This window comes from Piliocolobus tephrosceles, chromosome 1 (assembly GCF_002776525.5).
Source record: "Piliocolobus tephrosceles isolate RC106 chromosome 1, ASM277652v3, whole genome shotgun sequence".
In the NCBI taxonomy this organism is placed as follows: Eukaryota; Metazoa; Chordata; class Mammalia; order Primates; family Cercopithecidae; genus Piliocolobus; species Piliocolobus tephrosceles.
Genome location: NC_045434.1, coordinates 40,245,162 through 40,258,255, shown reverse-complemented (window position 1 = coordinate 40,258,255; position 13,094 = coordinate 40,245,162). Strand labels below are relative to the sequence as shown.

At 48.7% G+C, this 13,094-nt stretch overlaps 1 protein-coding gene across 2 annotated transcripts in view; it reads left to right on the top strand.

The window, feature by feature from the left end:
• The window catches only part of NCF2 (neutrophil cytosolic factor 2), a 37,670-nt gene that overhangs the window by 14,791 nt on the left and 9,785 nt on the right, over nt 1-13,094 (top strand). For both annotated transcript variants that reach the window (XM_023203477.2, XM_023203478.2), the window contains exons 4-13: nt 665-799; nt 1,996-2,103; nt 4,445-4,504; nt 6,110-6,153; nt 7,948-8,089; nt 8,307-8,375; nt 9,519-9,594; nt 11,276-11,301; nt 11,721-11,872; nt 11,999-12,110. In XM_023203477.2, the coding sequence (XP_023059245.1) occupies nt 665-799; nt 1,996-2,103; nt 4,445-4,504; nt 6,110-6,153; nt 7,948-8,089; nt 8,307-8,375; nt 9,519-9,594; nt 11,276-11,301; nt 11,721-11,872; nt 11,999-12,110 (924 nt within the window). The remainder of the gene's footprint in view (nt 1-664; nt 800-1,995; nt 2,104-4,444; nt 4,505-6,109; nt 6,154-7,947; nt 8,090-8,306; nt 8,376-9,518; nt 9,595-11,275; nt 11,302-11,720; nt 11,873-11,998; nt 12,111-13,094) is intronic.

The following is a 13,094-nucleotide window of genomic DNA, read 5'->3' as shown; positions in this document are numbered from 1 at the left end:
TGGTAGAGACAGGGTTTCTCTGTGTTGGCTAGGCTGATCTTGAACTCCTGACCTCAAGTGGTTCACCCGTCTTGGCCTCCCAAAGTGCCAGGATTACAGGCGTGAGCCACCGTGCCTGGCCTGTATTGCTACATTAGTCTTTTACTCACATGGTCTGGGCCAGGTTCTGCTGGTGCTGGTACAGGAGGTTGCATCTTGATCCCTCTTCCTGTCCAGTGTTTAAGCCTAGGCTCAGTGGTAGGAGCTGGACTGGAAGGCCACACACCTGTATTTTATTCCCAACCCTGTGTCTGCCTCTAGAAGGGGCCTTGAGCAAGTCACTCTTTTACTAAAGCAACTCACACTAAAACAACACAACAATTCTTCTTCTTTTTTAACCAGTTTGAACACACTGTATACAATAGTTCTTGTCCGTTCCCGACCTATTTGGTTGTTAGAAGAGTACACATGATGTTGCATTTATGTTATGTTTTCTTAACACCATGTTTGTGTTTGATGTACCTCAATAGCAAGACTAACTGCACTATATTTTAGATATTCCCAGGAGAGCTGAGGAAGGGAGAAAGGCTACCAGCAACACTCCCAGAGTACACGTGTGAGCCCTTCCCTGGCACTTTGATTTGGAGTAGTCTCAAATTTTATGTTGCGGTCTGTACTTTTCTAGGTGTTATATAACATTGCTTTCATGTATGCCAAGAAGGAGGAATGGAAAAGAGCTGAAGAACAGTTAGCACTGGCCACGAGCATGAAGTCTGAGCCCAGACATTCCAAAATCGACAAGGCCATGGAGTGTGTCTGGGTAAGCGTATTGGTGATGCAGGTGGGGAGAGGATTTCACTGGGTTCTCATTTGTCTCAGAGGACATGCCATTGAGAAGCCATAAAAGTGGTGCTTTTACTTTCTGTGAGTCTGGGTAACACAGATGTTACGGTATAGTTCCACTTAAGATCTTGAATCTGTGCTGAGAATCTGAGGCCTAGAGTATGGGATGGCAGAGGCCTGGCATCACACCGCCCTTGCAGTGGGGCTCCTTGGCAATGCAGAACAGGATACTGGATGCTGGAGCGGTGCTGCACAGACTCGAAGCACTGAGAGGGCAGACACCATGTCTGCTGGATCACCACTGAGTCCTCACAGCCTGGCACAATGCTAGGCACATAACAGCTCTCAGCAAAAATGTTTTGTTTTGTTTTGTTTTGAGATGGAGTCTCGCTCTGTTGCCCAGCATAGAGTACAGTGGTGTGATCTCGGCTCACTGCAGCCTCCACCTCCTGGGTTCAAGCAATTCTCCTGCCTCAGCCTCCTAAGTAGCTGGGATTACAGGCGCATGCCACCATGCCTGGCTAATTTTTGTATTTTTAATAGAGATGGGATTTTGCCATGTTGGCCACGCAGGTCTCAAACTGTTGACCTCAAGTGATCTGCCCACCTTGGCCTCCCAAAGTGCAGGGATTACAGGGGTGAGCCACCACGTCTGCCCAAAAAATGTTTTGATTATGTGAATGAGTGATAAAAATTATCCATCGTTCAAGCATATTTGTGAATTAGGCTAGCTTTAAATCTGATTTTTAAAACACAGAGAAGAGGACTCAAGTCAGTCTTTATATGCCTATCCTCATCAGCAAACGCTCATCCAAGGGAACACTGTCATGAGCCTCGCTTAATCCCGGGCCAGCCTCGTCGCGGTGGTGCCGTCTACACCATTAGAGAACCCCACGGACACCACACAGAGAGAGAGAGGAGCAGTTCCTCTGGGAAAAGAGGGTGCTGGGCATACAGCAGCAAACAATGTCCACGTGGCCTCGCAGCAGAAGGTGGTATTCAAACCAAGGGTTCCTACCTTAACACCCTAGAGTAATGACAACACTCATTTGGAAAAAGTGCTTCTATGTGGTTGTCTCAATAAATTCTTGCATCTATTCACTGAGGGAGGCAGGACAAGCATCATCACCCCCATTTTCAGATAAGGAAATGCTATTGTTTTCTGTGTTACAGAAGCAGAAGCTGTACGAGCCAGTGGTGATCCCTGTGGGCAGGCTGTTTCGACCAAATGAGAGACAAGTGGCTCAGCTGGCCAAGAAGGATTACCTAGGCAAGGCGACGGTAGGTGGGATCGCTCAGCTTCCCCCCAGTCTCCTGTGGCCTGGGCCATGGGGAGCAAGGTGGGAGGGCCTCTTGAGAAGAGGGCAGCCTCCTTGTGGCTCTGTCCCTGGGATGGCAACAAGAGACTTGTTTATAGGACAGAGGTTTGGCTGAAAGATAGGCAACCACTTCTAGTTGATTTCCTCCAAGCTGCTCCCATTCTTCCCTTCCAGCTTGACCCTGGGTGAGAGTCACAGTGTTCCTCACAGGATGCTGAGTCTTGGGGACTTAGCCAGTGGAGGGAAAACACAGCCATGAGGAGCTCACCAAATGTGAAGAGAGGGCCGGGCAGGGTGGCTCATGCCTGTAATCCCAGCGCTTTGGGAGGCTGAAGTGGGAGGATCACTTGTGGCCAGGAGTTTGAGACCAGCCTAGCTAGTGGAGAGGCTGAGGCGAAAGGGTCGCTTGAGCCCAGGAGTTCAAGGTTACAGTGAGCTATGACTGCACCACTGTACTCTAGCCTGGGCAACACAGTGAGACTGTTTCTAAAAAATCAAAATAAATATGGAAAGAACATGTTAGGGAAAGAGATCAGCATGGGATCCTCTTGGATTAATGCTCCTCGTAGTTCACGTTTTAGTGGGCTGAGTCTTTCCCCACTTCCACAGCCTTATGTTTAGACTATGTCTTAAATTGGACTTCTTCTAAATCCAGGTCTTGGTCGGGCATGGTGGCTCACGCCTGTAATCCCAGCACTTTGGGAGGCCAAGGCAGGTGATTCACGAGGTCAGGAGATCAAGACCAGGCTGGTGAACATGGTGAAACTCCATCTCTACTAAAAATACAAAATTAGCCAGGTGCTGCGGTGTATGCCTGTAGTCCCAACTACTTGGGAGGCTGAGGCAGGAGAATCGCTTAAACCTGGGTGGCAGAGGTTGCAGTGAGCTGAGATCACGCCATTGCACTCCAGCCTGGGCAACAAGAGCGAAACTCCATCTCAAAATAATAATAATAATAAATCCAGGTCTTAAATTGTTTCAGACATGGTCTGAAGTGAGTCAGCAGTGCCCTTCCAAAACCACATTTGACTTTGACACATTCATAGGGCTAAAGTTGCGCAGTGGTTGGGTAGCTGGGTCTAGCATAGTAGCAGAGGTCAAGAAAGCCTGGGTGAATGGAAGCACTCCAAAAATCTATCAACTGATGAATGGATAATCAAAATATGATATATCCATGCAACAGAATACTACGCAGCCATAAAAATGAATGGAGTGTGATTCATGATACAACAACGATGGACCTTGAAAACATCATGCTATGTGAAGGAAGCCAGATACAAAAGGCCACATGTTGTACAGTTCCATTTATATGAAATATCTTGTGCAGCCTCTAAGCACTGAGAGGGCAGAGACCATGTCTGCTTGATCACCACTGAGTCCTCACAGCCTGGCACAGTGCTAAGACACATAACAGCTCTCAGCAAAAAGGTTTTGATTATATGAATGAACGATGAAAATTATCTATAGTTTAAGCATATCTGTGAATAAAGCTAGCTTTAAATCTGATTTTCAAAACTCAGAGAAGAAGAGGGCTCAAGTCAGTCACAGACAGCAAACTGGTTGTTGCCAGTTTAGGGGAAAGGGGGTGTGGACACACCGCTTAATAGGTACAGCGTTTTCTTCTGGGATGATGAAAATGTTTTGGAATTAGATAGAAGCGGTAGCTGCACAGCATTGTGAATGCGATAAATGCCACTGAATCATTCACTTTAAAATGATTAATTTGGGCTGGGCGTGGGGGCTTATGCCTATAATCCCAGCACTTTGGGAGGCTGAGATGGGTGGATCACCTGAGGTCAGGAGTATGAGACCAGCCTGGCCAACATGGAGAAAACCCATCTCTACTAAAAATACAAAAATTAGCCAGGCATGGTGGCAGGCACCTGTAATCTCAGCTACTCGGGAGGCTGAGGCAGGAGAATCACTTGAACCTGGAAGGCGGAGGCTGCAGTGAGCTGAGATTGCGCCACTGCACTCCAGCCTGGACAACAGAGCATGACTCCGTCTCAAAAAAAAAAAAAAAAAAAAGGATAATTTGACATTATACAAATTGCACCTCAATAAAATCATTTTTTTTTTAAGAGAGGAGAAAGCAAGCCTCCGTTAGCAGGGGTGGGGTGAATACTCGTTTCCTCAGTTGCTGAAATCCTAATCCAGAGGATCAGGAATCTAATCCTTAGTTACTGTCCACATCTGAAACCAGGCTCAAGTGAGAACTGGTCTAGGGCATGAGCAAGGAGGGAGACCCAGAAGAATGGAAACAGTGCTGGCAGAGCCTCACACCCTCCTGTCCTTGATTTCAGGTTGTGGCGTCTGTAGTGGATCATGACAGTTTCTCTGGGTTTGCCCCTCTGCAACCACAGGTGAGGCAATCCTGACCTTCTCCATGGACCTAGGTCTCAAGAGCTTTCTGTGAAGCATTCGATTTGAGAGACTATGTGTGCTGAGCTGCCTTATTGAAAGGGCTCCTTCAAGTGGCCCTCAATGCAGCTGAGGGATCTGCCTGCCCTCTCTCAGTCCTGGGTTCCATGGCTGGTAAGGAAATAAGGCAGTGTCAGGCTTCACCCCAAGTCCTCTGAAGCTAACTCTCCTGCTTCCCCACAAATGCCAGTCTTCACGTCTCTAAAGAGATCTGCTGATACTCTCTCTGAAGCCTCAACCATTCTCTCAGGAAGGTGAAACACAAACTATGGAAGGCTTGTTAACAAAGCCTCTTCCTGAGTACTGGGGCAAGTGGGGAACCCTGTGGGGCCTGGGTCTGAGGTTTGGGCTCTCCTGGCTCTACCTATCTGCTCATGTGCAGGCGTTTCCTTCGGGAACACAGGCAGGGCGCTGAGAGTGAATCCTTTTTCTGTCCAAACTGGGCTTGGAGAGGTGGGCTCAGATGAACTGGATGACGGTGGATCTAAAAATGCAGACAGAGATTCCTTGTGAAGGGAAGAGGGGAAAACACATTGAGGAAAATAGGAACTCTGTGGCAATGAAACTGTGACGGTCAAGAGCATCGGTCAGCACCTGCAGAGGGCGGGTTTTCTGAGCAGGGACAGGTGTGTTCCAGATCTAGCTTCCTTGATCTCCTTCTTCGCAACAAAGCTGATGAAAGCCTTGCTAAAGTCCCTTGAGCTTCAGTTCAGCCAGAGGCCATGAAGGGAACGCAGCCCAGGTCACTGGATCCCATGGTATTCAATGTAGAACAGGGGAGGAGATTCTTGCCCAGTCAGTGGAATCCTGTGTCAATTTTAAATACTCAAAAGTGGCCAGGCGCAGTGGCTCACGCCTGTAATCCCACCATTTTGGGAGGTTGAGGTGAGCAGATCACTTGAGGCCAGGAATTCCAGACCAGCCTGGCCAACATGGTGAAACTCCCATCCCTACTAAAAATACAAAAATGAGCATGGTGTTGTGGCACATGCCTGTAATTCCAGCAACATGGGATGCTGAGGCAGGAGAATCACTTGAACGAGGGAGGCAGAAGTTGCAGTGAGCCAAGATCACAGCACTGCACTCCAGCCTGGGCGACAGAGTGAAACTCCATCTCAAAAAAAAAAAAAAAAAAAAAAATTAAATTAATTTAAAAATACTCGGAAGTGTCATGTGACATAGTAGACATTAATTACAGAACAGAGCTTCTGGAAACTCTCCTGGGAAAAGGACAGAGCTCAAGGTCAAAGCATTCTTGTGACACCATGTTGCTGTGTGACTGCTATCCTCCAGAAACTAGCTCTGGCTCAAAATGAATTGCTGTGCTAGTGAAACCTACACCTGGGGAGCTGGTGGGAGGTGTTATTTCCCAGTGTTTAGTCAGGGTGACTGTGACCCCTTCCTAGACAGTGTTCCCATCAGTCAGAAATGCATTATTTGATGTTCTGGTCTGGAAGAATGCTCAAATTACCATTAGCCGTTTGTTGTCTCTCCCCTGCTTTCCCTCATTGCCTTTTCCATTTTCACTTCTCCTGAATATTCAATAGGCAGCTGAACCTCCACCCAGACCGAAAACCCCAGAGATCTTCAGGTAAGTTAGATTTAAATCCATATGCAGAATATCTAAGCTCCAAGCCTGAACTGATGGCAAGACAGGGAGGGAAGAAGATGAAGCTGGAGTCAGAGTCTAAATCCTGTGGAATTTTCTAGAATGTCAGGTTTCTTCTAGAATGTCAGGCTTGAAAGGAATGTTTAGAAGAACGTCTTCTACAATGTCAGGCTGGAAAGGAATGACATGTGGGGATGGGAGTCTTGATCATGGTGGAGCTGGCCATCAGGGCCTGGCTGCAGCTACGTGGTTCCCAGTGGCCCTCTGTCCACGTGCACAGCCATCCACATGGCAAGGGGTTGTTGCTGAGGGGCAGTGGTGTCCTGTGGAACATAGCTACCCTGGGCACCAGGATGCTGACCTCAGGTTGGAGATCAGTTTCGCATTGGCCGCGGTCCCCACTGACGGGGGCAGGCCAGAGCTCTCCGCAGTCAGGAATGTAGAATGGCATCCTTTTTCCTGTGTAGGCGTTTTCCACTCCCTATCGGCACATGCTTTCTGAAGAAGTAAAGAGGAAGGACTCAAGAAAAGGAAGTCCTTCTTCTGTAAGATGAAAAACAAGGGGTGTCATAACTTACAGCTTTCTTAAGAATTCTCTCGAAGTGATGAAGCAAGCCTGGTCCTCCCACCCAAAAAGGAGGTTTTAAAAAGTGATTGGCTAGGCGTGGTGGCTCATGCCTGTAATCCCAGCACTTTGGGAGACCGGGGCGGGTGGATCACTTGAGATCAGGAGTTCGAGACCAGCCGGGCCAACGTGGCAAAACCCCATCTCTACTAAAAATACAAAAATTAGCTGAGTGTGGTGACGCGTGCCTGTAATCCCAGCTACTCGGGAGGCTGAGGCAGGAGACTCACTTGCACCTGGGAGGTGGAGGTTGCAGTGAGCCAAGATCACATCACTGCACTCCAGCCGGGGCAACAGACCAAGATTCCATCTCAAAAAATAAAAATAAAACTAAAAGGTGACAAAAGTACCAAAGCAACTACGAAAATGAGGGGGCTGGATGAGCTCAATCCTAAGCTCCCTGTTAGCTGGAAGGGCCTGTATTCCCTACAGGAATAGACACGATGTCTGGAAACAAGGAAGGGCTGAGGGGAGAGAAACAGAGTGGGGAGTAAAGGGAGGGAAGCCTGAAACCTGAACACCAGCCTCTCAACCACACTTTCCAAAGTGACGCCAATCAGAGCCTCAGGGCCTAAAAGCATGAAGTCAGACTTAAGGGAACCGACACTGCACCACAGCAGCTGGGCAGTCTCAGAGCCCTCTATGTGCCTCCCTCACGCTCCCTGTCACCTACCCTGCTCACCGTCTCCCTACCCTGGCCCAACACTGGCTCTAGGTGGTTTCTCCTCCCTCCTCTCCCACCGGTCTTTCTGGCCCAGCTGGCTCTCACCTGACTTCCGCTTTGTGCTGTTGCCCTGACCACAGTCACCTGATCCACCCCAGCCCAGCCTTGGGAGCTGGCCAAGATGACCCAGCCAGGGACCTTACTCCTTAGAGGGGAAGGGAGGGCAAGGATTGTAAGTCCTCACTAGTGTGTGGGGTTTTTGTTTTTATTCTTGTCCCTCTGCATATATGGTTATGAGCAGGTGTACACCAGTTTCTTACCGAGACCTCTCGGGAGCCCAGGCAGGCTCAGCGTCACCTCGGCAGTTCTAGTTAGATGTGGAGTTAGAGCCAGGCTGCAGCCAAGTCCCTGGCTCCAGGTTCACTGTGTTTGCGCCACGGCACTGTGTGAAGGGATGTGGGCTGGATCTTGTGTCTACCCTCTGCAGGGCTCTGGAAGGGGAGGCTCACCGTGTGCTGTTTGGGTTTGTGCCTGAGACACAAGAAGAGCTCCAGGTCATGCCAGGGAACATTGTCTTTGTCTTGAAGAAGGGCAATGATAACTGGGCCACAGTCATGTTCAACGGGCAGGTATGCAGAGGATCAGGGGGTGGTGCGAAGGGCGTGGGATCCTGGCAGCAGATGCAGTCTTTCTGTGGAGCGGTATCTGCTGCCTTCTTTGCAGACCGATCAAGTTCTTTTGTCTGTTCGTCGTCCCTTCCCCAGGACTCTGGGCTGTTCTGTGGTGTGGGTACTGATGAGCACATCTTTGTCTTTTCCTTTCTGATTCCGTGGTGCTGCACTGCAGAAGGGGCTTGTTCCCTGCAACTACCTTGAACCAGTTGAGCTGCGGATCCACCCTCAGCAGCAGCCCCAGGTAATGTGATGCCAAGGCCTGGCCCATTTCCTCTCACCATTTAGAGATCTCTCCCTGGAGGGGAGAAGAGCAGTGTAAAAGAGGTGCTGTCGGGACCCCTGGAGAAAGACTCACTAGCCTTGAGCCCGCCTTGAGATGGCACCAGCTACCCAGAGCTGAACCTGGGAATGAGGGGAAAAAAGCCCAGGTGTGCTAAGTTGGAGGCATCTGTAGTACCATTGGGCCCCCCACCTCCGTGACTCTTCCTGGTCAGAAGTGACTTGGGAAGCAAAGCCTACAGTAGATGAGGGGGGGTTAGGTCTTCCCAGGTGTGTCTGCTTCACCTGGAAGAATAGTCAATGTGTTGGCTGGTACAATGCCATTAGAAATAAAATGAGGCCAGGTGCAGTTGCTCATGCCTGTAATCCTAGCACTTTGGGAGGCTGAGGTGAGAGGAGCACTTGAACTCAGGAGTTCGAGACCAGCCTGGGCAAAATAGAGAGATGCCACCTCTATACAAATAAAAATAATAAAATGAGATCTGCCTTAGAGCTTTGAATCAGAGTGGGCCTTGCCAGCCACTGCTTCTAAACTGCTGCTACTCCCTTCCTCACACTTCAAAAGTTCTGTCCTTCTGCCAGGCCTAGAGAGCTGTCTTGATCAGATCTGAGCATCCCTGTAAGTGACTCAATGGCAGTGGGGCCTGTCTCTCTCTAGACTGTGCAACCAGTTGTATACGAGTTCAGCCCTCCCTGGTCAGAGTCACCCTATCCAGATGCTTTGAAAAGCTTCAAATGCCGTGCAAATGAGAAGTGGAATTTTTCCTTTCTCAATGCCCTCTGCAGCGGAGACAAGAGCTCAGTCCTCCCCCATGTCCAGTGGATTTCCAATACGGCTGAAAGAGATGCTAAAGCGGCAAGGGCCTTTTAGCGGGTTAGGATTCTTCTTTCTACTATGATTTTCATTTTCATCAGGCCAACCTTGCCTCCTCTTTTGGCCAACATTTTCTTCGTCTTCCCCAAATGTCACTACCATTCCAACTTTTAGGGAGTTACTTGCATCTGGCTCCTTTTCATGGGGTCTCTGTAGGGGCATCTCCCCACATCCACCCCTGCCTGGGAACTTTGAATGAAGGTTCTGACCATCACTCCCTGTTGCCTTCAGGAGGAAAGCTCTCCGGAGTCCGACATCCCAGCTCCTCCTAGTTCCAAAGCCCCTGGAAGACCCCAGTTGTCACCAGGTGAGTGGTCCTGGAGCAACACTCTAGGTCTGGGCACAGGAGCATGCCAGGCTGCTTCCTGAGTTCCTCTCCCCGCCTTCCAGGAAATTCTGGTTTCTTCTTCTCCCAAAATGTCACTCAGCTAATGACCACGCAGCTCCAGAACCCTCCTTTCCCGGACCACCCACCCACCCCAAACATGAAATCAGTGCCCTGTCTCCCTGCCTTCTGCAGAACACTCATGGGGCTTGGGTGAATGCAGCTGGATCCTGAGTGACTCATGTAGTCACGAAACCCCTTGATCGTTAGGTACTAAAACCATATCTCAGGAAGAAAAATTGAAGTAACTATACATGCTTACCTCAGAGGGGCATGGAGTGGCTGTTTTCAAATGTCTGAGGCACTGTGTCTGGAAAAGAAATTGCTCTGTGGAGCCCTGGGACTGAACAGAGAACCAGCGGGCAGATGTGAAACGGAAACGTTCTCTCCGAAAGGCTGTTTCCTAGTGTGGAGAGGGCTGGCTTGGGAAGTGATGGGCTTTTTATCACTTACGCACTTGAAGCCGATTCTGGGTAAGTGCTTGGTAGAGACGCACAGAGTGAGTGACCGGCCGGATTCTAGATCAGTGACTGCCACATGCGCCTGATCATCAGAATCACTCGGCATGCCCTTCCCCCATTTTTATTTTGAAAAATGTCCAATCTACAGAAAAGTTGACAGTAGAATACAATAAACATCAGAATCTTTCACTTAAACTCACCAATTGTTAACATTTTGCACCATGAACTCGCCCTGCTCCATTCTATTTTTTTCCCCCGAGCCAGTTGAAAAAAAGTTACAGACTCGTGACACTTCACCCTACACAGCTGCAAAACCACAGTCTCCTGCATAATCACAATAGCATCATGGTATCTAGGACACTAAACATTCTTATGATAACATTATATAATGCATATTCCATATTCAGATTTCTCCCATTGCTCCTGCTCAATATCCTTAACAGCTTTTTTGTTGTTATCTTTTGTGTAGAGGCTCATCAAGGATCACATATAAACCTAGGAAGATTTTGTGAATACAGGGTCCTAGGCTTCGGGCTCTGATTTTTTAGGACTGGAATGGGGCTCAGGAATTTGTATTTTAGAAAAAAAACTTCCCATGTGATTGTAATGATCAGCTAGGTTTGAGATCAGTGGTCTTTTCTGTCATGTACCTCCTATGGTAAATATCTTCATGCATGCTTCTCTTACATCAATTATATTAGATTAATATATTAATTAAATAAACTTTAGGAAACATATACAAAAATAAAGAATAAGATGAGGATCAGTGGTTCTAATAGTTCTTCCTGTGGCCTCTGGCTCACCTTGCACTCCTGATTTTCATTGCTTTGGATCCTGTGGGTTTGATTGACCTTTGGGTTCCCCGCTAACCTCGTGGATTGGTGAGGATACGCTGGTCCTTTGATAATTACCTATAGGCTCCCTAGAAGCAGAGACTGAGTTTGTTCATGTGTTCATGACCTTCATGCTTCCCCAAGGTGAGACTTCCCCACAGTTTACTAAGGTTAATAATTGCCCCACAGATTAAAGGGTAAGAGGTTGGGGGCCCTATTTGAAGAGGCTTCATCTGTGTGTAGCAGGGGCTGGCTAAGCGTGTTCATTCACCATCTTCTTTTGTTTTACTCCCTACTTTTTCCATTCAGGTCAGAAACAAAAAGAAGAGCCTAAGGTAATATTTTTCCCTCGTACTGTTTCAAGTGGTAGAAGATGGGATGGCTTGGGCTATCAACCACAGACATGTCTGTCTGGGTTATAGGAAGAGCCCCAGTGGAAGGGTTGAACCAGTTGCTACCTTACAGGGTCCTTGGGCTAGGGAGCCTCTTGACAGCCTCCTCCACTATCATGTACACACTTCCTACTACCCAAGCTAGTGGGCCAGATCTTGCTCAGTAGAAGTTCCTGTCCAAGCAAGGGTTGGGCTAAAGGACCTCTGAGGGCCTTTTTGGCTACTATGAAACCAGTTACTTATTGGCCTCTCCCCTGCTGCATGGGGTACCCCCTGTGCCAAATCACCAAGCCTCAGTGATACAGGATGTTGAGAGAAAGCCTCAGACACTCAGGAGTTCCCTTTGCTTCCTCCCCACTCAGGAAGTGAAGCTCAGCGTCCCCATGCCCTACACACTCAAGGTGCACTACAAGTATACGGTAGTCATGGAGACTCAGCCTGGACTGCCCTACAGCCAGGTCCGGGACATGGTGTCTAAGAAACTGGAGCTCCGGCTGGAACACACTAAGCTGAGGTGACTTCCGTGCAGGCAGCTGTGAGGGGAACAGTGGGGACCCTGTGCTGGCCTGGAGGAGGGAAGAGGAGGATGGATTTGTAATGATGTTCTTTGACTGGATTCTTACTCATGATCCCCACCCAGCTATCGGCCTCGGGACAGCAATGAGCTGGTGCCCCTTTCAGAAGACAACATGAAGGACGCCTGGGGCCTGGTGAAAAACTACTGTCTGACTCTGTGGTGTGAGAACACCGTGGTGAGTGCAGTGAAGGGCATCTAAAGTTCCATTTCCACTGAGCCACTTCCTCAACAATTTGACATTTATCAAGCACTTTCTGTGTACTAGGCACTGTGCGTGGTTTTGGGGATATGGTGGGTAACAGGTCATAGCTCTGCCTCCCTTTTACCTGCATCCTCACCCCATTTGCAGCAGGGAGAGGGTTTCTCACAAGAGAAAAGCAGGCCCAGCAGGGCAGGAGCTCACAGAAAGCCTCCTGCCTCTCCACTGGCTCCGGGCCTGACTGTGTCAAACATCCCATCCATCACTGTCAAACAAGGTTGGAATGAAGTCATAGCTTATGGCTCAGCTCACAGCCATTCTTCACCTTCTTTTCTTTTCTTTTTCTTCCTTCCTTCCCTCCCTCCCTCCTTTTCCTCCATCCCTCCCTCCATTCCTCCCTTCCCTTCCTCTTCTTTTTCCTTCCTTCCCTTTTTTTTTCTTTCTTTCCTTTTCTTCTCTCCTCCCTTTTCTTCTTTTTTTTCTCTTTTGCATTGCTTGCTTGCTCTCCCTCTCTGTCTCTCTCTCTCTTTCATCTTGCTCTGTCACCCAGGCTGGAGTGCAGTGGCACAATCACAGCTCACTGCAACCTCCGCCTCCCAGGCTCAAGCAGTCCTCCCACTTCAGCCTCCCAAGTAGCTGGAACTACAGATGTGCACCACCACATACAGCTACTTTTTAAAATGTTTTGTTTATAGTATATATAGTCTCACTATACTTCCCAGGCTGGTCTCAAACTCCTGGGCTCGAGCAATCCTCCCACCTTAGCCTCCCAAGGTGTTAGGACTGCAGGTGTGAGCCACTGCACCTGGCCAACCTTCTCAAATTAACATGAGGAAGAACACTTTCACACGAGGGTGAAAGAAAATAGCATTTATTTCACCAAGAGATAATTTGGGTAGCACCCTATTAACAGCAAGTATCTACTGAGAACTTCCCATGTGTCAGATACTGTGCAAAGTG